The sequence below is a fragment of the Dama dama genome, chromosome 20, assembly GCF_033118175.1.
Source record: "Dama dama isolate Ldn47 chromosome 20, ASM3311817v1, whole genome shotgun sequence".
Taxonomy (NCBI): domain Eukaryota; kingdom Metazoa; phylum Chordata; class Mammalia; order Artiodactyla; family Cervidae; genus Dama; species Dama dama.
In genome coordinates, this window is record NC_083700.1 from 29,438,341 (window position 1) to 29,464,895 (window position 26,555).

At 36.1% G+C, this 26,555-nt stretch overlaps 1 protein-coding gene across 4 annotated transcripts in view; it reads left to right on the forward strand.

Annotated features, from left to right (window-relative positions):
- Positions 1-6,888: 6,888 nt before the first annotated feature.
- Positions 6,889-26,555, forward strand: part of CSDE1 (cold shock domain containing E1) — a 35,529-nt gene continuing 15,862 nt past the window's right edge. The window contains exons 1-6 of one of the 4 annotated variants that reach the window (XM_061121079.1): positions 6,889-7,029; positions 14,065-14,459; positions 23,260-23,458; positions 25,020-25,129; positions 25,527-25,619; positions 26,246-26,343. In XM_061121079.1, coding sequence (XP_060977062.1) covers positions 23,260-23,458; positions 25,020-25,129; positions 25,527-25,619; positions 26,246-26,343 — 500 coding nt within the window. In that variant the 5' untranslated portion in view covers positions 6,889-7,029; positions 14,065-14,459. Of the gene's footprint in view, positions 7,030-14,064; positions 14,460-21,449; positions 21,603-23,259; positions 23,459-25,019; positions 25,130-25,526; positions 25,620-26,245; positions 26,344-26,555 lie in introns of those variants that run through there. The other 3 variants (XM_061121080.1, XM_061121081.1, XM_061121082.1) reach the window with 3 other exon arrangements.

Genomic DNA, 26,555 nt, shown 5'->3' on the forward strand with positions numbered 1-26,555 from the left:
GAATATAAAGAATTATGTTGTTTAAAAAAACAGGAAATTAACATGTGATACAGTATTAAATTACAGATTATATTCAAACCTCATAAAATTTTATGCTAGTGTCTGTTTTCATACCTTATTCAAGACTCCACATTGTATTTAATTGCATTGAGCAGCTTCAGCTGCATGCAACAAATTCTGGTAAATTCTCTTTTCACTTTTATTCTATTACAAATACTTTCCTAATTTTCCTTGTTATGGCTTCTTAGCTATACCCCTCATTTAAATGCAGGCATTATTTTCCAAATATAAGGGATTTTTTAAAAGTATCTTTGATATTAATTTCTCATTTAAATGCTTTGTTCTCTGCAATCACCCTCCATTTTTTCAGTCTTCTAACGTTCAGTGAGGCTTTCAATGGCTAAATCAAAGATCTCTCTTGGTGAATGTCTCACTGCACTTGAAAATATGTAGGTTATTTTCAAATATCTTTTGATACTAATCTCTAACATAATTCCACAGTAATAAGAGAACAGACTCTGTATGATTTCAATACCTTTAGAACAGGAAATTTCTGGATATATTCCAGTGTCTCCTAGTTTATAGTCTATAAACTAGGGAACTTAAATAGAATTTTAATCCTACTGTTGTGTGAAAATTGTATAGATCTTAATTATTTCTAATTGGTTCTTAATGCTTCTCAGGTCTACTATATTCTTGTGCTTCTCTGTACATTCATTTAATTAATTTCTGAGAGTTTGATATGGAAAGTCCAACAAAAAATCTTCATATATCTACTTAAAACAAACAGCTATAATATATAGCGGAACTATGTGTAACTTTGTTCTGTATTTTCCAAGTCTCCTGTAAATGTTACCATATTTTCATAATTTAAAAAATAAAAAAGAGATAATTTCTTACTTTTGAAAACTGCAATGGTAAGGTAAGATTAACATGATAGAAAACTGGGTGAAAGGTTTATGGGAAATTTCTGTGCTGTGCTTCTAATTATTTTGTGAGCCCCACATTATCTCAGAACAAATATGCATTCCCCTAATTACTAATGAGGCTGAGCATAATTTCAAGTGTTTATTTGCCTATACAGGGATTTAAAAAATAGAGACATTTGAGTTTTTCCTCCATTTTCTTTTGCTTTTTTCTTATCATTTGATATGAATTAATTATCATATTCATGATAACATTGTCAGTCTTATATGTTCCAAATATATATTTTCCTAGTCTGTTGGTTTTTTATTTTTTTATGTTTCCTCAATGTATGGCATTAAAAAAATATGTTAAAATTTACTACTAAAAAGAAAGAGATTCAGAAGAGCTGGACTCTGTAAAGAAGTTTTAGGAATGCCTTAATTAATTTACTTTGCTTACATTTTTTTTACTTTATATACACACAAGTGTGACACATGATTTAAAAAAAACTAGGTCTAAATAACTTTATTTTTTGTAAATTAATTTATTTTAATTGGAGGCTAATTACTTTACATCTAAATAACTTTAAAAGAGATATTTTAATAAGTACAAAATTCTTAGTAATAAAACTATTATGTCATGGTGAACTGCCTTTTTTTTTCCGGCTGTGCTAGCACAGCTTGTGGGATCATAGTTGCCTAACCAGAGATGGAACCCATGCCCCTTGCAGTGGATGCACAGAGTCCTAAACACTGGTCTGCCAGGGAAGTCTCTGTGTCATAGTGAACATAGCAACACCTTTTCTTGCTGGTACATAAATAATGACGTATCACAAAATCAATACTGTCTTTTCTTCAGTTGCTAAGTTTTGTCCCAACTCTTTGCAACCCAATGAACTGCAGCACGCCAGGCTTCCATCCTTCACTATCTCCCCAAGTTTGCTCAAACTCACGTCCACTGAGTCAGTGATGCCATCCAACCATCTCATCTTCTGTCACCCCCTTCTCCTTTTGCCCTCAATCCTTCGCAGCAACAGGGTCTTATCTAAGAGTCGGTTCTTTACATCAGGTGGCCAAAGTATCAGAGCTTCAACTTCAGCATTAGTCCTTTCAATGAATAGTCAGGGTTGATTTTCTTTAGGGTTGGCTGGTTTGATCTCCTTGCAATCCAAGGGATTTTCAAAAGTCTTCTTAGAGTTAGTTAAATAAGTATAATTCATTCATTCAATGAATATTTATTATTTACTGTTATCTCAGTCACAATTCTAGGTTTAGAGGATACAACAAAGAAACAAACACAGAACTAAAGCTTACACTGTTGTTCAAGAAGTAGGGCAGTAAAACTTAAATTCACAAATGTGTTAATTTTGGAAAGAAATACATTTATAAACAAGAGAGTTTCAGAAAAGCATCTACTTTTGCTTTATTGACTATGCCAAAGCCTTTGACTGTGAGGATCACAACAAACTGTGGAAAATTCTTCAAGAGATGGGAATACCAGACCACCTGATCTGCCTCTTGAGAAATCTGTATGCAGGTCAGGAAGCAACAGTTAGAACTGGACATGGAACAACAGACTGGTTCCAAATAGGAAAAGGAGTACATCAAGGCTGTATATTGTCACCCTGTTTATTTAACTTCTATGCAGAGTACATCATGCAAAATTCCGGGCTGGATGAAGCACCAGCTGGAATCAAGATTTCCGGGAGAAAAATCAATAACCTCACATACGCAGATGACACCACCCTTATGGAAGAAAGTGAAGAACTAAAGAGCCTCTTGATGAAAGTGAAAGAGAAAAGTGAAAAAGTTGACTTAAAACTCAACATTCAGAAAACTAAGATCATGGCATCTGGTCCCATCACTTCATGGCAAATAGATGGGGAAACAGTGGAAACAATGACAGACGTTATTTTGGGGGGCTCCAAAATCACTGCAGACGGTGGTCACAGCCATGAAATTAAAAGACGCTTACTCCTTGGAAGGAGAGTTATGACTAACCTAGACAGCATATTAAAAAGCAGAGACATTACTTTGCCAACAAAGGTCTGTCTAGTCAAAGCTATGGTTTTTCCAGTAGTCACGTATGGATGTGAGAGATGGACTATAAAGAAAGCTGAGCACCGAAGAATTGATGCTTTGGAACTGTGGTGGAGGAGACTCTTGAGAGTCTCTTGGACTGCAAGGAGATCCAACCAGTCCATCCTAAAGGAGATCAGTCCTGGGTGTTCATTGGAAGGAATGATGCTGAAGCTGAAACTCCAATACTTTGGCCACCTGATGCGAAGAACTGACTCACTTGAAAAGACCCTGATGCTGGGAAAGACTGAAGGCGGGAGGAGAAGGGGACGACAGAGGATGAGATAGATGGTTGGATGGCATCACCAACTCAATGGACATGAGTTTGAGTAAACTCCAGGAGTTGGTGATGGACAGGGAGGCCTGGCGTGCTGCGATTCATGGGGTCACAAAGAGTCGGACATGACTGAGTGACTGAACTAAACTGAACTGAAAGACAATAAAATAAGCTAATATTATGAAGAGTAATGGTAATAGTGGTAATATGGAGAGTAATAGTAATAGTGGGTACTTTTACTTTAGAAAAGATTTGTGAGGTGGTAACATCTGGGCTTGAATGATGAGAAAGTGCCAAATATCTAATGATTTGGGGAAACAGCATTCCAGGCAGAGGCAAGAGAAAAGGTAAGAATTCTGAAGTCTGAACAAATTTGCAATGCAGTGGCAGTGGATTAAAACATAGTGAATCAGGAGTTAGAAACTTAGCAGGGACTAGTTCATTTATGGCCTTGCAGATCATGGTAAAAGAGTATGGATTTTATTCTAAATGCAATTGGTTTTATTTTTAATTAAATTTGAAATAGGCTTTGCTCCATGCTTTTCTCTGGCTAATTGACAGAGCTAAAATGTTATGGTTATTACTTTTAGTGTGGAGTTTATCCTGTCCACATAATTCTTCTGTTAAGTGCAATGTTGACATTTTAAAGAGAAGCATTATATTAAGCTTTTGCCTTATTTTTATTTAAATTCTAATAATTGCTATTCTTATATGTTATCCTCAAAAAATCACTTTAACTGTTTGGGGGCTTGCTGATGAATAAAAAAGTTTTGGATTGTGGTGTTCTTAAGTCTTATTTGGGGAACTTCCCTGGTGGCTCAGACGGTAAAGCATCTAACTGCAATACGGGAGACCTGGGTTCAATCCCTGGGTCAGGAAGATCCCCTAGAGAAGGAAATGGCAACCCACTCCAGTACTCTTGCCTGGAAAATCCCATGAATGGAGGAGCCTCGGAGGCTACAGTCCATGGGGTCGTGAAGAGTCAGACATAACTGAGCGACTTCACTTTTTCACTTTTTAAGTCTTATTTGCATTCCTATAGAAGTAATATTCTTTATGAAAGTTTTTGCTCTAACTTGTGTTTTCCTGTTCTGAAATTTTGAATGTGGATCCACTTGCCATTCACTATTACCATAATTTTATAAAGGAAATTCCCATTACCTTCTCTAGCTAGGAAAGACATAATATGAGAATAAAAACAGTCTTAAATCTTGAATCAATTAAAATTTATTCAGATTAAATAAAAATTTAAAAGAAATCTCTACATTGATCTAATCTTTCTCATTTCACAGAAAACTGACAAAAATCTCTCCATCACAGCTCCAAGAAAATATTATAAATGTGTAGAGGATACTTACTTTTGATTCTCAAATAGACTCTGGAAAAATATGCTTATTGGTAATTGTAAGGAAAAAAAACAACTATAATCAATTTCATTGTCTAAGTTTCTCAGAAATAAAAATTAGTATGATAAATAAACAAAAAAATACACAATTTTAAAATTCTGATTATTATTTCTTAATGGACTAAATATCTTCCCCAAGTCTGTGATTATCCTTTTGTATAGGAAATGATTTCCAAGTGACTTCACAAGCTTGTGCTTTAATTAACTTCAGGTAAAAAAAATAAACATGAAAACATTTTGGATTTTTTTACTTGGCTTCAAAGTTAATTTGAATAAATATTGTCCCCTTAAAATGTGATCTAAAAATGAAACCTATCTCTACCTAAAAATGAAACCTATGAGTACTTGTAGAAAAACTAAATCATTGAAACCAGTGATTTAAATCAAATTACTCCATCTCTTACTTTTTTTAAAGCTTGGAAGCTAAAATATATGCTTCTGGGTTTATACATATTTGCATTTTGTCTTAAATATAATTTGATACGATCCATAATGGATCTTATCAAGGGGGAATATATGGATCAAGGGGGAATATAAAGGTAACTGAGCTGTATCAGAATAAAGATGATGAAATGGTTTAAGGTCTTACATGGTTTAAGGTCTTTAGAAGTTAAGAGTGATGGTAGAAATTGAGACCTTATTCTCATTAATAGGATTTGTACTTATAGAATTTAGTGAGACTATTATTTTTTACATTTCCCATTGCTGTGATATGAGACCTAATTCTACTTTTAGCCCAGCTTCACATGACCTTATTTCTAGTGCAAGAGCCCAGGGCAGTTTCTCCATAACATTAGATTAGAATATCCAAACGGATCTATTGCTGGGGAGGAGAAATCTCAATTTAAGATTTGGACAGAGGAAACAAAACAGCTAGTCTGATGTATTTACATTCCATACTTCCCAACAGAACACTCCACTTTCTAACAACTTTTTACATTGTTGTTCTGTGCTATTCATTCAACAAACTTTTGAAGGTTGTCTATGTCAGGCATTGTCAGGATAGAGCGATGCAAAGATGAATGTCACAGGCCCTGTTCTAAAGTATCACTAGCTAGTATAAACTAGCAAAAACAGAGTGAACTATGAAAGCATTAACAGTGAAGCCTGGGAAAGCTGTGGTTGAGCGGGTAAGCATCAAAGAGAAGGGGCATCTTGTGGGATTAGACCAATAGCAGAAGAGTTGGAAAAAACATCTTTGAACTTCGGAAGTCAGATACTACCTCCTCTTATAATCCAAGGTTACATACTCTCATAACACTGTGCACCTTTCCTTCATTGCAGTTATTTCAATGTGTATGTTCAGACTTTGGTTTTGTGATTAAATGATGCTAGACTCAAAGTTCCTTGAGGACAGCACCATGTCCATTTGTTGTTACTATTATACATCCCAGCGATGACACATATGAGATGCAGGACAAATAAGTGTTGAGAGGGAAAATAAAGTGGGTGGGCAAGTTCTCAGAAGCATGACTGGTCATTTTTTATCCAATGTTCTCAAGTGAGAGAGCCACAGAATGTGAAAAGCATTTCTCTCACCAAAGGGGACTGCCTGATCTTTGGCAAGGTGTAATTCTTTGAACTTTTCTGTGGTCAGAATTAACATTTCCCTCCTACCCTCTCTCCTTGTGAGATAAATCATCCATTTATCCTGATTTCAACCTTTTGGTTACTGATTCAGTCCCGTGGATCACACTATGAACACCTTCCAGTAACTAGAAAGGTCAGTTGAAGGAGTTTAATGGCCATGATACCTCGCTCACTCACTGTCTGTTGCAAGCAACACAGTTTATGGGAGATAAAGTTCTCACTTAAGGCGTTCAAAGTACCTTGCTAAAAATCTAACTCTATACTAAATAAAATTCCAGTCTAATGTAGCAGACAAGAAAGCCTCCAATGTGAGAAAAATGAAACTGCGGTTTGGGAACTTCTGGATTATTGCTGAGGAAGGAGAATCCTTTATATGACATTTCTGATACGTCCTCCAAATTGTTCTCCCTGGAGGTTCACCCTGGTCTCACAGCCTAAAGCATATTCAAGTTTGCAAAGATCAGAGACACTGAAAGTCACCCGACACCCCACCCCTTGCGTCCCAGTGGAGTCAGTAAACACAGATTGATTTCCGCAACTCAAGGGGGAGGGGATCTAGGGGAATTTAGACACCACCTCCGTTGTGGTTAAGCACAGCGCACTGCTGGCGTCATTCAGCCCTCGTGCGCAGGCGTACTAAGGATACACTCCCCCTCCCCTTCCTGTGCACGCGCTCGGAGCCTGCAACTCTCGCGAGAGAAGCGAGATTTATTCCTACGTACCGGGCCGTGCTGCTTATGGCGGCGCTGGAGAGGGGGCGCTGAGCTGTTGGGGTGAGTACGACCTCAGGGTCCAATTGGGGGTAGCAGGAAGCCAAGTCAAGGGCGGATGAAAAAATCAAGACAAACGGGAGAGACCTCTGAGTCAGGGTGGGCACTTCTAGAGCCTCGTGTAGATTACATTTCGCACTGAGTCCCCACCCCGGGCTTTTCCACCCGTCCCCCGTTCAACTGTCTAGGCCTCAAATCAGGCTGCAGAGCCGAAGTGAAGATTGGAGGCCAGGCGGCAGCGCGTGGTGGTGCTGGTGACTAAAGTGGGGGGAGGGAGCGAAAATGGAGGCTCCGACCGCAGCCAAGATGGAGGCAGGGGTGCGGGGCTCGGGCGCGGAGGCTGCTGGGAGTTGTAGTCTGGCTGTTTCCCCCTCAGCCGCTTGGTGGGGGAAACGAGAACTACAAGTCCCGGCGGGCGGGGCGAGGGGGTGGTGGCGCGGTCCTTTGTGTGAGACTGGAAGAGCCGGAGGCAGAGGAGAGCGGCCTACTCTGACTCTGGACACTATAGTTTCTTAGCCATCACCTGCTTGCGGCTCTGCCTACCAGTAGCAGAGCGCAGTGCGGCAGTGGCCCTTCCTTTGTGTATGAACTGAGACCCCGCTCTATCTAAGTTGCTTAGAGACACCTCCATTCTTCGGCCACTTCTGGCACGGTATCCCAGCCGAAGTGTCATCTTTATTGCCATTCACCCAGAGCTGTTTATCCTGGGTCTCAACCCTAGCTTCCCCGTCTAACCCTCTCCTTTAGCTTCTTGAGAAAGAGAACCGGCCTCTGAACTTAGGCACAGGGCTCTCACCCCTCTAATTCTAGGGTTAAAACAGACTCTTGAGAGTTCAGTGGCGTTCTTCTTACCACCTTCTCTGGTTCTTATGGTGTAAGAGCCTGGCCCATATTGTGCAATGAAAGACTTGACGTCGTCATTCTGTGTAGTTTTTTTAGAGCTCTGGTCGCAGACACTTCGAGGTTCTTACCATTCTATCCTGAGGAGGAGATCTTAGTACCACGGTTCTTTTTTGCCTTAAGGTTTTGCTTTGGAAACACCCGGATAGCTCCTCTGTTGCTTAACTTACAAGTAAGGCAGGGAACACTCTAAAATAGCCTTCATTCCGCAAATACAAAAGGCTGAACGTTGTTGTCCGAGGTAATTTCCTTGTTTTGCACCTAAAATGAGCGAAAGAATGTGGTCCTCTTAAACAGTTGGTAGGCAGGATAAAGCAGGAGGGAGGACGCCCAGAAATACTATGATAGTTAAATCTTGAAATATTTCCTGTCAGAGATTAAGCTTTTTATCAGGATGGTGTTAACTGGCAGCTTTTGACTAGAGCTATTAATCTGTAAAATGTAGTTATCAAATTATTGGCGCAAATATAAGTTACTCTGTTTCAAAACGCTGAGTAATTTTCTTGAGTTTCTAGAAGGCGAGCATTTTCAATACTACATTGAGGGCCAGTAAAATGCCTTGGTGTCATTTTGGTACTAACCATTATTGGGTATTCATGGTGTGGGTCAGGAGGGGGTTTATATACTTGAACAGGCATAGGCTTGAGTCATAAAATCTTGAAAAATGTTCAACTTTGTGTTTTTTTTTTCCTTTTAGCCATAGGCCCGAAATAAAAGAGATGGTAGTGGTTTGAGTGATTTTGCAGCTGCTCTGGATGCTTACCATCGAGATGAGTATTTATAGCAGCTGAGTTGAAAAGTAAAGTATTTGAGGCGCAGAAGATAGGTTTTCCTTTTTTGTAAATAAGTTCTGACTTAACAGGTATGACCTTTAGAGTTTGTTTGAAAATTCTGGTAAATTCCTACCAAATAAAAAATGAGAATGTGAAAACTGACTTGTCCTGCTTTATCCTACTCCTGTTTTCCCTCCTCTCCACTTAAAGATGTAGGGCCAACATTTTAAGATTATTTTTTTCTTTCAAATTGTAAGATACACATAATGGAATTTACCATATTAACCTTTTTTTCAAGTGTACAGTTCATTAGCATTAAGTTCATTCACATTGTTGTGAGGACCATACTTTTAACAAGGTAGTTTAAAAATGGAAATGCTGTGTGGGCAGATTTTTAAGGAGTTGAATTTGAGGGCTGTATTACAAAATAAAAATCTTGATCTTGTTAAATAAATACAAGGCATTGATTTATCATCATCTTAAAAAACAAAGTGGGAACTACTTCGAGACCTTTAACCCAGACTGTCTTGTGGAAAGCTCTAACTTGTAGGATTTTTCATAATAGAGAATTACAGCTAGAAGAATTAGAACTATTTTTTAAGACTTAATAGCTGGAATGTCCTCAGTGGTGATGTTGCTGTGCTGGGAGTAACTTGTTTTCTTGAATTCCATCATTTCTTGCTGTTAAATACTTTCTGCCAAATTACAATTTTTAAAAATTTCTTTGTCTTGTATTGGAGTGTTTTCTGCTTGCATGTATGAGTGTCTAGTTAGAAAACTGAATAATTCAAAACTTTTTTTCCATTTAATTAGATGTTTTTCCTGTGCTACATTGTGTTCGAGAAACATAGATGTTTCTCTTGTGCTACATTGTTTATTAGAGGTATTAAACTGAGTATGGTGCATTGAAAGATTATTTGGGGAGCATTATATGTGCTTTTATACTGAGGTAAAACATTAATGTATAGTTGAAAATAAATTGATCAGCAATTTATTCACATTGAACCTATGGACTATCCATTGGTTTACAGTTGCGGCTGGTATATAACCAGTTAGTTGTTTGGACTTCTGCTTCTTGGATGTATTGATAGTAAGTGTAAACTGCCAATTGCAAACTCTTTCTATGGGCAAGTTTGCTAGGTACTGCTTCTTTTTATCAGCGAAGGTCTTTGCCCAATGGCCTTACATTTGCTCTTGCTTTACTGGGCATGCCAATGCGTCTTCCTGGTAATTAGTCTGTACCTGCTCTGGCCAATGTGGTAGCCACTAGCTTTGTGTGGCCTTCGGGCCCTTGAACTGGGCACAGTTCTGAGAGTTGAAATGTGCTGAAATATAAAATAAACATTCAATTTCAAGGGATGTTAAAAGCATGTCGATTGTCTGTGGGAAGTGATGACATTTGGATTTGGCTAAATAAGATACTTAATTAAAATGAATTTTACTGGTTTCTTTCAGCATTAATATGATTACTAGGATATTTTTAAGTTGCATATGTCACTTGCACAATATTTCTGTTGGACAATGCTAGTCTGTGCTGTTCTGATTTTTGTGTCTGGAGCATTTCTTCAGCTTCTTTCCACACTACTGTTTGTCCTATTTCAAAGTATTAGTGTATCATAAAAGAAGTTAAGTGATGGGAGGGTATCATTTTAAGTGTCTGGTAATAAGCACAATTGTTTTTACTACAGTGAACCTATACAAAAAGATAGTTGCAGCAATTTGATATTATTTCCACTCAAAATGGTGATGACTTAAGTTGTTTTGAGGTGGTTAATTAAATTTTTATTACTTTCCTTAGATCCCAAAGTGAAACTGAAAACTTATTATAAATAAAATTAAACTTGTCTTGAGTTACAGCATCAAGAAATATGAACTGAGGGGAAAAAAAGAATTATGAACTTCGGAGTTAAGGCAGGAATGAGTATTGGTCATATAAATCAACAGAGAACCTTTTCAGTTCCATGCTGTCTATTTGGGTCTTTGCTGTTGTTTTCAATGAAAGTAATTTGAACAGAGTGGATTAGGTAGAGAGACTTAAAGACTGGTTCATCATTTCTTTAGCATTCTTCCCAAGTGAATGCTGTACAGACTTTTGAGTATAATTTGTCAAAATGATAAACTAGGTTATATGGTAACATTTTAGATGAAGTAATGCTGTAAAAATGTACTGGTTCAACATATGTATTACTTTAGTACCTACTATGTGCCTGGCTTCGGCTAGCTCTTTGAGATAAAGCAGCCAACTGGAGGAGACAGTAAATAAGACAGGTCATGATAATTTTAAGGAAGGTGAAATAGGGCATGACTGGATATTCAGTTCAAGTAAAGGAATTGGCATTAATTGCTGAAACAGCAAGTCATAGTAGTTGATAATTAATGGTGATAGTGTTCCTATACAGAGCAAAGGGAAAGTCCATTATCTAGAGGTCAGGAAGACTCTCAGATCCACATTTAAATTGCTCCTTAGTTTTTGTGGGTTTTTGGCCACACTGCAGTATGTGGGATCTTAGTTCCCTGACCAGGAATCAAACCCATGCCCGCTGCAGTGGAAGCACAGTCTTAACCACTGGACCAACCACCAGGGAAGTCCCCTAGTGTTTTAAGTTAGCGTTCTGTATATAAGTGTCTGGGGCAGGGGGGACGGGGGGTGCTGTAGGGGGTACACTGAGGATTAAAGCAAAATGATTTGTCAGTACCACCCATGAATCTAATAATCTTGGCATGAGTGAATAGCCAGTTTATTTCAATTCCAGGTGGGTGTCTTTTTTTCAAAGAAGAGGTTACTTCTTGGTTGGATAATTAAGTCTATCCAGTTCAGTAAAAAAAAATTTTTAAAGTTGGTAGAACTGTATACCAACTTGAATTGTCTTTTGCTTATTATCTATCATTGTCTTTTTGCTGTATTAGTTTCTGCTGTGGTAAGTTTAGCAGTACCTAGTAAGGTGCTAAAGGACGCTGTGATAAAGAAAGAGACTTGAGTTTGTCTCTCAGAAATTTGAAGCATATTAAAGGAACAAGATACATAAACCTGTAAACCAAGTGCAGAAATGATTTGGTACCAGAAAGAATGATGCCAGCAGTGGGAGTTAATGCCTCCTTTAGTGGGAATTAGGTAATCTGTGCTAGAATGGTCAAGAAAGGATTTTTTTTTTTTTTTTTTGTAACATTTAAGATGACAAAATATGTACTTTGTGGCAAGACCCATATGCACAGAGAGTAGAATTCAGAAATCTCCCAAGAGTTAAGTTTTAAGAATTAGGGAGGGAAATGTACCAACCTAGAAGACTTGGAGCTCAGAGGAAAGCTGTAAGTAGAACAGAACACACCTTGAATGGCGGTGGTTAAATGCTGGCTGGGAGTCAGACACCTTGGGGAGATGGGTGGAGGGGAAATACCCCAGTGCCCAGGGCCTCACCTGTTAAATTCCAACCTCGTGTTGGGAGCCAGGCTTTGATTCCCCACGCCACGCCCCCCAAGTTGTCCGAGTAGGTTGGATTCGCAGTCAGGATTAAGAAATTCCCATTTAGAGTGCTGGGGAAATCACTGAGGATTTTGGACAAGGAGATGAATGAGATGAAATTGGAATTTTAGGTCAGTCAGTCTGGTAGTGTTACATGACAGAATGTGGAAAAAGTTGATACTGAAGTTAGCAAATGTGTTGTCTGACTGGACACATAGGTCATTTAGAACAAAAAAATATAAAAGATACCTTGAAATATTGGCAAGACTTGCACCTTTGGGTGTGTAGATGGAGAGGGAGGACTCAAGGATCATTACAGAAGTGGCCCTAAGTCAGGCCAGTCAAATTACTGTTTGAGTGGGGACTGGACATAGGCTTCCCAGTGATTTGAGAACCATTGCTCTAAGAAGTGTCTAGTCTGGGTAATAGGTGAATGATCCAAATAAAACTGAAAGATTGAACAAATGTAACATTTGATATTTGAAATTACAGTATGAAGTCATGGAATGTTTACCCAGTGGCGGTAGATCAGCTGTTACTGAGTTTTCATTTTGCATTGTAGAAACTGAAATTCAGGGAGATTAAATAACTTTTTGTTTGTAGCATTTACTGGTGATTAGTATTGAGCTCTCCTCCTCTAAACTGTTTCACAGCTCTGACCTCACTTTGTAGTCATTCTGATTTCTGATGTTCTTCAAATATACTGTCCCATTTCTCAGCATATCTAAAACCAAATCCTCCTTTACTTTTCCCTGTATGTCATTTTGGTTAACAGCACCATTTTAGCCAACATTTGAGGCACTGCAAAATAATCATTTTTTTACAGCTAATAAAAGCACAATTTTGTGGTTTTATTTATATGTCTATTTCATTTCTCTTTTGTTTTCTTAATTGTTTCTCTTCTCAAGACATTTCTTACCTGCTTATGGCAACAACTCAAATGAGATGTCTGTTTTCTTCATGAAGTCATCTCATAGGATTTCAGGACTTCATACCATTTCATCAAGAACTAAGGCTCTCAAAAAAAAGAACTAAGGCTGTCTGTTTCTTGTTATATATCAAGTTGAAATGCTTCATAATCTGGCTCTGGTACATCTGTCACACCATATATCTCATTTCACTTTAACCCAGCACTCTGTTCTAGCCAGACTAGCCTATTGATTACTCTGAAACAGCAAACCACACTTGTTGTAACAGTCATTCACAAATAAAGCTCCCTTGATGTCAGGTATAGAAAATCGTATACATGGTCTCTGCTCTCAAGGAACTTATAATTTAATTGCATATTCTGGTTTGGTTTATGTTATAGTTTATGCCTAGGATACTCAACTATTTTCTTTTTCTCAAAAATCTGCCTATTTCTCCTAATTAAGCTGAAATAATGCCACCTCTTTAAAAGCCTCTGACCATGTAGCTTTAATGTCCATATAGTGATGAATAAACCATAAGTAGTATTTCTCAAATAGTATGTCAATAGTAGATGTCCATGTATTAGTTGAACAAATTAATTTTTGACATTTTGTCCTATAATCTAATTTTTTCTCATGTATAACTCTGTTTTTCAACAGGAGTATAAATTCTCTGATGACAGGAGATTCTTTCATATTTTCCACAGTTCATAACACAGAGCTAGGTAGTTATAAAACACTACACTAAGTAGAACATTTATATAACTGAATTTGTTTGTGGGGAGGGCATATCAATAAGGAATGCGAAATAATTTCAGGGTTTGAGTACAATACCACAAAAGGTATCCATTAACACTTGAGAGATTGCTTAAGTGATGAATGTGTGTGCATCCAAGTTTTCTGCATTGCTTGATTTGAAGTTAATGAGATGAGCTTTTCCCTCTACCTACCTTCTATCCCTGATTATTTACTTAATGTCTTAATTTCTTATCTTTAGTATGAAGTGTAACAGAACAGACTTTACCACCTGAAACTGCTGCTTCAAGTTCAGATCAGGCAAGGAACAAACCTCGAAACAACCAACAAGACCAAAGAAGAGTACACTTAAGTTGAAGACACAACACTTGATCTGAAACAAGAAGTTTGTGCCTACTCAACAGCTTTGAAAGAGCACTTCCCAACGCTGCTAGTAGTCTTTGTTTTCTTCAGTGCTGTACTGTGAGATTGCCCGGTGCAGCAGCAGTTGTATTCTTTATTAGCTTGATAGATCGTTTTCTCTCGCTCTTTTTTTTTTTTTTTAAATACTAGCAACTTTCATTCTTTGAAACGTCTGCTGAAAAAGAAGAATCAGCAAATACTACTGAAAGTGCAATATTTGATTATCACTGCGAGGTAGGTTTATCGTTTCCTGTTGGCAAGAGAGTTTATAATTCTGGATTTCCTAATTATTTGGTTAAGTATAAAATCTTAATCTACTCGCTTCTAAAAGTATTCTGAAAACAGTTTATATTTTTCAACTCTTGTCTGAAAATATCAACACTAGTTTATTTTATTTAACTTAATTGTCTTTTCTTAGATGAGGACAATATTTATGGCCAGAACTGGGATTTTTTTCACCCAAGATATTTATTCATATATACAGATCTCTTGATTTATTGGTCTCATAGAAAGAGAACTCCATTGGTACTATTTAGAAATTAGGGCTTCAGAAAGGAAAGCCCTTTGCGGTCTTGTTTGAGGTAATCTTGGGTAAAGAAAATCTGCAGGAAAAGGGATGTTTGAAGGTGAGTAGTACTTTGTTAAGAGAGAGAAGGGTCTTTGGTAGAGATATAGAGATAACTGAATGAACCGGTTTGGGGAGATCTGAAAGCCCATGATGTATATTGAGTAGTCCATTATGAACAGAGTAGAGAATAGAGTTTTATGGGGCAGAGAGAGTAACTGGAAAGGGATGCTGGCTGGAGGGGTCTAAAGGGCCCACTATATTTGACTTTATTCTTCAGGAAAGATGTCAGCTGTTTATAAACGAGGACTAAATAGATTTTGTAGTTCAAACCTGAAATAGTTTATTAATTCAGATTTTAAAATTATATATTCACAAGTGTATCTTTAAAAGACAAATGGTACTGCTTTTAAGGGATAGGTTGACATTGGGGAGGTGTGTTACAAACAGTGGACAGAGTGTAGGGAAGATAAAAGCTAGGGTAAAAGCTGAGAAAAAGGTATAGACACTGCATGTTTTAATGGTAGAAGTAATAGCGCTAGTGACCAGTTGAATGTGAAAATGAGGCTGAAGGGAATTAATTTAGTCTATCCAGTTGTCCAAGTTAGAAACCTTTGTTCATAGAAATAGAGAAGTTCAAGTGGGAACCTGTGGAAATCTATTTTGTATGTAAGATAATAATCTAAAGTTGAGAAAATATTGTAGTATGGAATGCTCAACAGTCGTTGTTGGGGGGAGGTAGGATTGTGAAGGGCAGTTCCTTTTAAATCTTTCATTTCTAGATTTTCTGAAATCAGAAATAAAGACTTGGGATTCAGAATGGAGTCATCACTTTATAGGTAATTCAGGAAGAAATGCCAAAGAGAAGAATGTTTAAAGAAATAGAGCTAGTCAGGAAGGAGTGCCAAGGAAGATAATTTCAGGGAGAACTTGGTAGTAATTCTTTTGTAAAATGCATGCTTCTCTGGTGGCTCAGCGGCAGACAATCTGCCAGCAATGCGGGAGGCGAGGGTTTGGTTTCTGGGTCCGGAAGATCACCTACAGGAGGAAATGGCTACCCATTCCAGTATTCTTGCCTGGGAAATCCCATGGATAGAGGAGCCTGGTGGGATACAGTCCATCGGTCACAAAGAGTGAACACGACTGAGTGACTGAGTGTGCATGCATTGATCAAATAAGATGGGGAGTGAAAACTGATCATTCTTAAGATGATTGTTTTACAAAAGCTTCATTACTGTTTCAAAAAGCACTTGGACCCATATCTACAATTTATTTAAAGGTTGAAAGCTTAATTGTGGTAATCACCTTACTATGGACCAGAATTATTTCTTAATTTAGAACTACCAGTAATACCAATTTATTTAAATTATCCATAAACAGACATTTAGTTACTTAGTTCTAAGGTTATTTTACCACTTGATTTTTCTCTTTGTTTCTTCTTCCCTCCTCCTCTGACTTTTTAAAAATAATTTTAGACTGCTGCCAATTGTGCTGAGCTAGATAAAATAATGGAGATGGAAATTGCACAGCTTTTATCTTTATTCAGAAGGGTAAAAGACAAGATGGTAGAGCTTTGACTGCCTTGACATGAATTGTAGAAATGGATTTTAAAGTAGAAGTGCTTTATGTTTAACCTAATCTTTGTATTCTTTTTACTCTAGTAAGCAGTTTAGTTTACGATACATGGGCTAAATACTAATATAGTAAATATTTACAAACAGATAAATGAGTGGGGGTATTGACATTAAAACATGTTCTCATTGTACAGTTGTGAATTCCAATTAACAGGAGTGCAGCTAACGAAACAGATTTGGTAATGCAATAGACTACAGATTTTTTTTAATTTAATTTTTGTTGAAGTATAGTTACTGGTTTACAGTGTTACCTTAGTTTCTTGCTATACAGCGAAGTGAATCAGGCATGTGTATACATATATCCACTCTTTGATACAGATTGGCTCCCCATTAAATCACCACAGAGCACTGAGTAGAGTTCCCTGTGCTATACAGTGGGTTCTCATTAGTTATCCATTTTATATTCAATAAATAGTAGTGTATATATGTCAATCCCCATCTCCCAATTCATCTCACCTTCCCTACTCTCTTGGTATCCATAAGGTTACTCTCTACATATGAGAACCATGTTTAAGAGATGTTTGTTTTTTGTTTTTTGGTTTTTTTTTCCTAAAAACAGTTTAAAGTAGTACAAAATTAAGAATGAATAAATATTGAAGAGTAGAATTGACCCTAAAAAGTACCAAGAAAGAATAAGGTTTTTAAGAAGTTTGATTGGCATGTAAAGATATACATGGATTGTTTTGGTGAGTATTTTGATCAAGACGGATGACAGAAGGAAAGCAAAGCTAGGAACATTAAAAGAAAACTAAAGCCCCCAGTCAATAAGATGACAGGGTAACTTGCTGGAGTGTGCTAGTAGTTAATGGAGACCCATGACCAGGAACTTCACACGTCTTGATTAATTTTCAAAGTCAGGTGTGCAAACTTTTGAGCTTGCTCTTCGTCCCTATCAAAAGTCCAGGAGCCCAAAATAAAAAATTTTCAGTAAGATTTGACAGAGTATGTCATGATAGCATAGTGATCAGTATGCAGAAATATAGATTGCATAATAAACATTAAAAGACTTTCAATAATGGACTGATTTTCAAAGGGGTCTCCACATATATGCTGCCAGATTCTATCTTCCTTTTCAAGATTTAGCATAAGTAGTTACGTGAATATTTATGTATAAGCATCATTCCAGGCTTTTTGTATGAAGTAACTAACCCTAACTATTAGGTTAGTTTTTTCTTTAGTAATAAATGATCAGTTATAAGAAATAGGAGAAGGAGAAACCTGATTTTACTGATTTATTAAGTAATATAGAAGATTTTTTTTTTCCTAGTTATATGAAGTTACGGAAACTTCTTAGTCTACAGAATCAAGAAACATAATCACTCAGCGCTGTCTGTATTATATTATTGGTCACGGTACAATAAGAGAAGTAGTGACATGTACCTCAGTGGATAATTATTTAGAACATATCCAGAACACAGCAATTAGTCTGAAAAACGGTTGCATTCGGAAAACTGAAAGGAGCAGAGGAAGGAAGTTAAGGGAAGGTATGTTTAGATTAAGAAGACAGTCATTTTCTAAAACTGTTGTAGAGTGAAATAGCTTGGGGGTTTTTTGGTAAGAGTTTATTTGAACATTTATTGATTTCAGTCGGGCAGTGGCAAACTGAAAGTGGTAAGGTGTGCTCCTACGATGGGAGCAGGGGAGAAGACTTACAGAGAAGTGGAAGCAAGGACGTTATAATTGTCTGTAGCTTAAAGCCCAGTTGTCTGTGATTAGTTGACCTTGGTTCATTTTTGTTTGTTTTTTAATTTTTATTGGAGTATAATTGCTTTACAATGTTTAGATTTGTTATATCACCAAGTGAATCAGCTATATATTTAGAAATATCCCCTTTTGGATTTCCTTACTATTTAGGTCACCACAGAACATTGAGTAGAGTTCTCTGTGCCAGTAGGTTCTCATTAGTTACCTATTTTATACATAATATCAATAGTGTAAATATGTCAGTTGCATTCTCCAATTCATCTGACTCCTTTCCCCCTTGGTATCCATAGACTACCTTTTCTAAACTAATTCCTTTTCAGTGAGAGCCAAGCAGACTAGGTTAGGAAAAACGGAGAAACAACTCAAGAGATGTTGGAAGAAGAAAAAGTCTAAACTTGCACTTGGTAATATTCGTTTGTTGTGTTCACTACTATACAAGTAGAACCTTGAACAGCACTGCTGCATTGTAGGCACTCATCATGGTTTAGTGCATAAAGCAGTGGTTAGGAATGTGAAGGTGGAGTGAGGAGTGAGTACTAGATTCTGTTCCCATTTACCAATTTTACCTCTGTGCCCTTCAAACACCATCTAAGTATTTTCTTGTCTGTGAGTATTAAAGTAGATTTTCATGGTCTTTTCCTTTTTAAAATACCAGTTGAAATCATATAAATATTTTTTGCCATTATATAAATTACTGTGACTTATTGACCCATTGTTAAACTTTAGATTGTTTCTAGAAATTTGTTATTAAAACATTTTAGTGAACACATTTGTGCATAAAGCCTTGTCCACATTTCACATTTCCTCAGGATAATTTTCCTGCAGTAGAATTATTAAGGAAAATACCACCATGTTTTGGTACATGTGATTAAATTTATTTCAGAAAGATTGCACCAGTTTACTACCATGAAAAAATATTAGCGTGTTCTTAACCTACTTTCTCAATATTTTTTAAATCTTTTCTTTGGTAGTTTGATAAATGAATAATTTGCTTTTATCTGAATATTTGCTTGCCACAATTGAAGCTTATATATTTTGTCTTTAATGAATAATCTTTTAAGACTTAATTTATTTGTCTTCCACAGTTCAGCAAAGAAGTGCTTACTATGTACTAAACTCTGCAACACTGGAGATTTAGCTTTGAACAAAAAGTACCTGTTGTCATGAAGCTTATGTTCTGGTAGTTTAATTCTTAACTGATTTGCTTAAATTCTTTAATGATACACTTATATATTTACATGTGCTTTTCTTCTCTTTAGGTTTGAGTATAAAAGTTTATACTTTTTACATAATCGAATATCGATCCTTTGCCTTACACCGTTTTCTTTTGACTTTAAATCTAGAAAGTCACCTTTCCAAAATCTTTATAAATACATGCGTTTTTATTTACTATGTTAAGACATTTAACACAGTTTATCTGAAATATACTTTCTGTATGCTATGAGTTGAGCAACTATAGATTTTTCAGCCTATTTTTTAAAAAAGCCAAATAACATTTATATACTGGTTCATTCCTCCTACCACCACCTCCTTTTTTGTTGTTGTCTTTAATTTTTTATAAACAAGCATCTGTTGTTGAGCTACTTGCTTTTTCCATTGAATTTCTTTTTTTATGTAATTGTTTGGTTTTATATGTTTTTTCTTCTTTAAATAACCTGCCATTTTGTCTAATGGTGTTTTCTTTAAAGTTTTGTTGGTGCTTGTTTAAAAAAGAATTTAAGTGTACTATTAAGAATTTTATTAAGGGTTAATGTACTGTCTTCTCTAAAGTTGCTTGAATAATACATGGTTTTCCATTTTTGAAAAGTATTTCTCAAATTGGATAAAGGGTAGAGAAAAAAACTTAAGATACTAGGAGAAAGGAGAGGTTCTGTTTCAATTCTGTTTTGATGTGCACATCTAAAAGTGCAATGAGATTCAAGCAATACAGCCTAAATTCCAATACCCTCCCTGGGGAACAGTTTAGTCTTAGAAGGAAATGACAGCTGTAATCCCTTTGATTCTGGTTCATTTTCCCTTAGGGTGAGAAAAATGAGTTACTACCTCCTACCACTGCTAGGACTGGAGATGTGGTTTTTGCAGCTTGCTGGCCTATGTATTATAGATCAGCATTCTTACTTGAATGGTTAGAACTAGTCTAAACATGAAAAAAGCAGAAATTGAAAGTCATGATCTAAGTCAGTGATGGTGGAATAGTGGCTTTCAAATTAATTTGAAAATGTACATGTGTATATTTTATAAATTGTGTGATTATACTTTACTTGCATTACAAAGCAGTGGTACAAATAGGACAAAGATAAAATAAGCAGTATTTTAAAAGTAGTTTACCTGTTAACAGAAACTTTCCAGCCTCACTCAAAATACATATCTGGATGCTTAGTTTGTAAGTGTTTAATTTAAAAACCTTATACTACCATGAATTAACATCTAAGGCACAGCATGGATTTTGTGTTTTATCACTACTATTGGTGGCGAAGTATCACAGTCTTGATCTTAGTTTTTTGTGAGACTTGTCAGATCTCATTAATGGTTATTTATTTCATAATGTGGAAGTATAAGAACTAATGCCCAGATTAGAAGTGTTGGCTCCCAGTACTCTGCCTTTGCTTGCTTTATTAGCATTATCTTCTATCTAAGAGTATTCTCTAGGAATCTTTCTCAACACTTTCTGTTTGTGAGGGCAGTTTAATTAAACTAGATAGCTAAATTTGTATGTGCACTTAGTTGGGGAAATGTAAACTTAATGTGCTGAAAGTAAATGAGGGCTTCACTGTCAATCTCTTGTGAGGCTCTCCACTCTTAACCTCAGAATACTTTATGTTTGACCTGTGATATGATCTGACAAAGCAATTTAGCAAAGCCTTTTCTATAAATACATATTAACTATTTAAAAAGCTAATTGTTATCTCTGGACAAAATACATTTATTCTAGTTAAGATTCTTTCTTCCTACACACCATTGAATTATCCTGTGTATAACCTTCTTTAGGGAGGCAAGTGATTGATAAAATTGGATTCTGTGTGAAGTTGTGAGACATTTTGAAGACTTTGGGCTCAATTGTCTCACTGTAGCAACCACCAGAGTCCTTACAGCATTTTTAAAACTGTAAATATTGTGGATTCGGGATTAAGTAAGTGCTTTAAAAAATTTCAGTTTGACCTTTTAATGTTAATGCTATAATTTATTTTGTTGGTAGAAATCTGATTAAATGATTCCTATTTTGCTAAAGTAACCTAATGGTAAAGGTAAAGATACACAGGTTGACTAACAAATGTGCGTTAAATTGTTACTGATGATAGTTATAAACATTGTGCTATGTTATCACAGCTGTTTGAGATGGAGAACGTTTTTACTGTGCCATCCGATCCTCATCCCCCTCCTGCAGCCCCTCCTTCACTTTCTTTACCTTTATCTTCATCTTCTACCTCATCTGGGACTAAAAAACAAAAGAGGACCCCCACGTATCAGAGATCTGTAAGTCAGGGAAGCAGTCATCCTAGCTTTTTTCTTTGTGTTCAGAGCATGACTAAGAGGCATCACTCAGTTTGATTGAAATACCCTGCAAACTCACTTTCTAACTTCCCTAAGCATTTCCTTCACCTTGAATCTCGAAAGGTAAGTTTAGTAGTGTAGGGCTTGCTACTCAGAGGGTGTCCAGGAATCAAAAGCATTGGTATCCCCTTGGGAACTTGTTAGAAGTAGAGAATCTCAAACCCCTGTCAGTGAGTCAGATTTTGTATTTTAACCAGATCACTGGGTAACTTCACTTTGACATGCCCTAGTTTAGAGTCTGTTGTGCATATGTGCACGTTGTGCATATGGTTTTGAATCCTCTGTCATTTGACTTTTGCAAGTCATTTAATCTCAGTGTCTGTTTCATCATTAGTGAAATAGGGACAGTATTACATCCTCCTGGGCTTTTGTAAAAATTAAATGAGTTACTACACATCCAGCACAAAACAGTGTCTACCATGAAAGAACTGGAATTAACCACCTACAGATGTGATGGCTTTTGCACATCACATGTTTTGCATGATTTGGCTATCCCACACAGTGTTTAACTACTTGAAACTTGGGTTTATCTTTCTATAATTTCAGTGGTCTTTTTTTTCCTAATGAAAAATATTCTTATTAAGCCCAACATCAAACAAGTGAAAATGCTTGAGTCAAATTTTCAATGAAAAAGTCTAAAACTAGTTGTAAAGATGTGGATATGTTGCTATAGTAGATCAGTTATAGACCTAACCTTCCCTGGGGATTTTGTCCTATGTCATGCTTCACTTAAATAAAATGAAATACCCACTGTGATAGACAGTATCTGATGATTAAATAGGTGCATTGCATTTAAATAGCCCCTCTTTTACTAAAGAATGTTTTATTTTGCTTTATCTAATCACAGAAACAAATGACAGTATTTGGAGATTTCATCAGTGTCTGCAGCAAATGAAAAGACTTCTTTTAATTGTGCCTATGAAGTGATTGATTATTTTTAGGATTGAAGAGTTTTTGTTGTCTTGGAGTTCTTAGAAAACTCTTGTCTAACTCACTGTTTTCAGTCATCTTCCATTAAAAGACTTGAGTGTGCATGCATTTTCTGGTTTGAAATAAGTACTGCATAGAAGGTTTCTTTTATTCTTTTTACTAACTTAAGTAATTGCCTTCAAGATGCATGGCTTACCAAATAGCATCAAGGTTTCTATTTATCTTTCAAAATAAGTATTAATAAATTCCTTAATGATATGTCCTGGTAGTTTGGTTTTCCATCTCTTGAATATTAGTTGCCTTTGTCCTGATCTTCTTGTTTTAGTAATTTAATTAAAGGCAGCTTTTACTTACGTGGTTGCTTTTGTCTTAATATTTAAACTCCAGAAATGTGATTTGTGGGATGTGAAAATCCTACCATAAATTGGGACTGTTCCCCAAAATAATTTGAATTACTTCCTCTGAAATGTTTTATTGGCTAAATTAACATTTCCATAATAAAAACACATAATCTTCCCTTTACTTGTATTACCTTTATTTTCTTTGCCTTTTCATATTAAAAGTTCAGTGATTTGTTAATCAGACTTAGTATGCTACAGAGAGAATGTACAGATCTGTATGTATTGAGTTCTTTCTCTTTTTAAAACAGATGAGCTTTGATCCAAACCTTCTCCACAACAATGGACATAATGGGTACCCCAATGGTACTTCAGCAGCACTGCGTGAAACTGGGGTTATTGAAAAACTGCTAACCTCTTATGGATTTATTCAGTGTTCAGAACGTCAAGCTAGACTTTTCTTCCACTGTTCACAGTATAATGGCAACCTGCAGGACTTAAAAGTAGGAGGTAATTTGTCGGTTCTCCTTTTTATAAAACTGATCCCAAATTTTTCTTGCATATCAACGTATTCTTGACAGTGCTATGGTTTTGGCCTTTTCATTGTACCAATTACTGAAATTTGTCTATATAAATCAGCAGAATCCTGATTTCGCTTGTGGTGGTGATCTTTTTGAGGGATGAAAGAGTAATTGAGTAAAAGATACCTTTGAATATTTTTTAAGTAAATACTTGGTAGATTTGTTACTCCCCCTAATAATGATTGTTTGGCTATTAGGTTTTAAGCCAGTAAAATATTAAACTTTTATAATGTTAGTTTTAATTGTTTTGCCAGGTCCTAGCTTGGGTAGTAGCTGAAAAAAAAATAACTCGTACGATGTCACCACTGGACTAGATGGAAATTCATTTTGGCTGACACCATAGAAATTACTTTCATGTGTAGAAAAAGTGTGGCTTATTAAAGGACTGAAGTTACAAGGTCTCTGTGTGTTTTAAAATATCTTTGAGAAAAAAGTTAGAGCAATAGTTAACTCATTATTGACTGAGGGATTTTTGCAGAAACCAGTGTCTGATATTTTTATTTTGGCTGGCCAGAAATTAATTCTGTTATTTCACTAACACTTTGTGGGTTATTATGTTCAATAGTTAACACCTGACACACCTGTAAAGGCTTCTGCAGCACCATGAGTTTCATTTTCACTTTCTGTATCAGAATCGGTCACTAAGGATTTTTGTGTTTTTGTTGGTCTAATAGTCACATCATCTGAACTATATTTTGAAGAACTGTCATCTTCTGAGCCACTAGTATATATGTCTCTCAGATAGTGAGAGAAAGAATCTGTGTAAAATTCACCAAAAAATTTTTCACTCAAAATTTTGCAGTATCATTAAAAAAATTTTTATGGTGATAAACTTGCATTTATAATATACACAGGGTTGGCACAAAAAAAGAGCAAAATGAATGATAAGGACAGTCGTAACTTGTGTAATGAACCTGTGATAAGTTTTAAGATCTAATGACTTTGAACAGTGACGTTGATTATCTTTCTCTAAAAATGTATTGATACGTCTCTGGTCAATAATGTGTTAACGTGAATATTTGGCATTCCAAATATTGTACAAGAGTGTTATATTGGTTAATCCTCATTTTACAGATGAAGTAACTGAGGGTATAGAGGGATTTTAATGGAGGGGGGGAAGCTTGCCAAATCACATCATCATCATGTTGCACCATTTGTAGTATGTGTAAGTGCCATGAAAACTAAGACTGAGATATGACTTAGTCTAAAGCAGTGGTTCTGAAACATTAGTTTGTATCAAAGTTACCTACAAGGCTTATTAAAACATAGATAGCTGTACCTGATGCCCAGAGTCTGTTTTTGAGTAAGTCTGGAGTGGGCCCTGAGAATTTACGTGTCTTCTGTGCTTCAAGTGATGCTGCTGCTGCTGCTGCCATTGATCCAGGGACTACACTTAGAGAAAAAACTCAAATGCAGCATTAAGTTTAACTTTAAAGTGAGATACCATTTTCCCAAAATTAGTTCAACAAATATAACACTCTTTATTTTAGATGATGTTGAATTTGAAGTATCATCTGACCGGCGGACTGGGAAACCCATTGCTGTTAAACTGGTGAAGATAAAACAAGAAATCCTCCCTGAAGAACGAATTAATGGACAAGTTAGTGACTTTGATGCTTTATATTTTCTTAGGGCCCTGAATTTGCATATCTTTCACATTAGAAAAGGAAGATTCACCCCATCTCCTCAGTTTGCACGCAAGAGAGCTATAGTATATAAGTTACTATTTTAAAATTATATCAGAAGCACTGGCATTTCTTGACCTGAAATAAAAATCAGGTCAAGAGTCATTTGGGTTTTTACATATAACCCTAAGTCTATACTTACAGTCCGTTTCTGTACTGTAAGTTTGAAACTTGGCAGCATGACATCCTCTGTGGATCATATTAAAATGCATCCCTGTGTATAGTATAGAGGATATTAAAATTCAGTTTATATTGCACAGTGCTGCTCCTGAAATGATTAGCAATGGAAATTTTTTTTTTTTTGACTGGTAGGTTGTGTGCGCTGTTCCTCACAACTTAGAGAGTAAATCTCCAGCTGCCCCGGGTCAGAGTCCAACAGGGAGTGTATGCTACGAACGTAATGGGGTAAACTTGTGTATTTTTCTTAAACCTTTGCCTGATCCACCATGTGATCTATAAGCGTACTTTAAAATTCAAAATAGAAAACGTAAGCTGCAGTTGATTAAAAATCAGTTTTAAATTTGGTTTCAAAGAGGCTTTGAGTGCAGCATAATCAAAAACTTTAAAAAGAAAAAAAAAAATCCATAGGACTTCCAAGTGTCTTAGCTTGCCCACGTGTGACCTTAGTTAGAACATTAAGGTAAAATGCTTCTTTTACTTACTTTTTGTGGGGGTTGTGGGAAGGGATCTTTTTTCTGGTTCCTTTTAAGCACTAACTCCAGCTTTTTTTGTTTGGAATGCCTTATATAAAAATTGTTTTTTTGAAATGTAACTATAGCCTCTGGGCAAACGCTTCCACGTGTTTAAGCTTTTTGAAGTTGGATTGCTGCTCAGCTGTGGACTCGCAGAAGTCATCAGCACCTTGGAGGGAAAGTGTGTTTATATGAATAAGTTAATGTACTTGTCAAAAAGTCATTTAATTAAGAGATTCGGTTTTAAATGCCAGTTTAAGAAGTATTTAACAAAGTAAATCAGATTATACAGTGAACATGCATCCTGCAATATAGTAATAATAACTTGTTAATTCACAGGAAGTGTTTTATCTGACTTACACCCCTGAAGATGTTGAAGGGAATGTTCAGCTGGAAACTGGAGATAAAATAAACTTTGTAATTGATAACAATAAACAGTAAGTTCTTTTCTCCCATTTAAGTGGATTTTTTCTTTTTGCAGTAAGAAGTTTGAAGTGAGTCAAAAACCTGACTTGTAAAGCTGGATAATTTTCATGATCTTTTACATTTTTATTCATCAGCTAAACATTTGAGCATCAGTTCTTTGATAAACACTATGCAAGGTGTCAGAAATAGGAGGATAATTAAAACATGATCAGAACTTTCACGG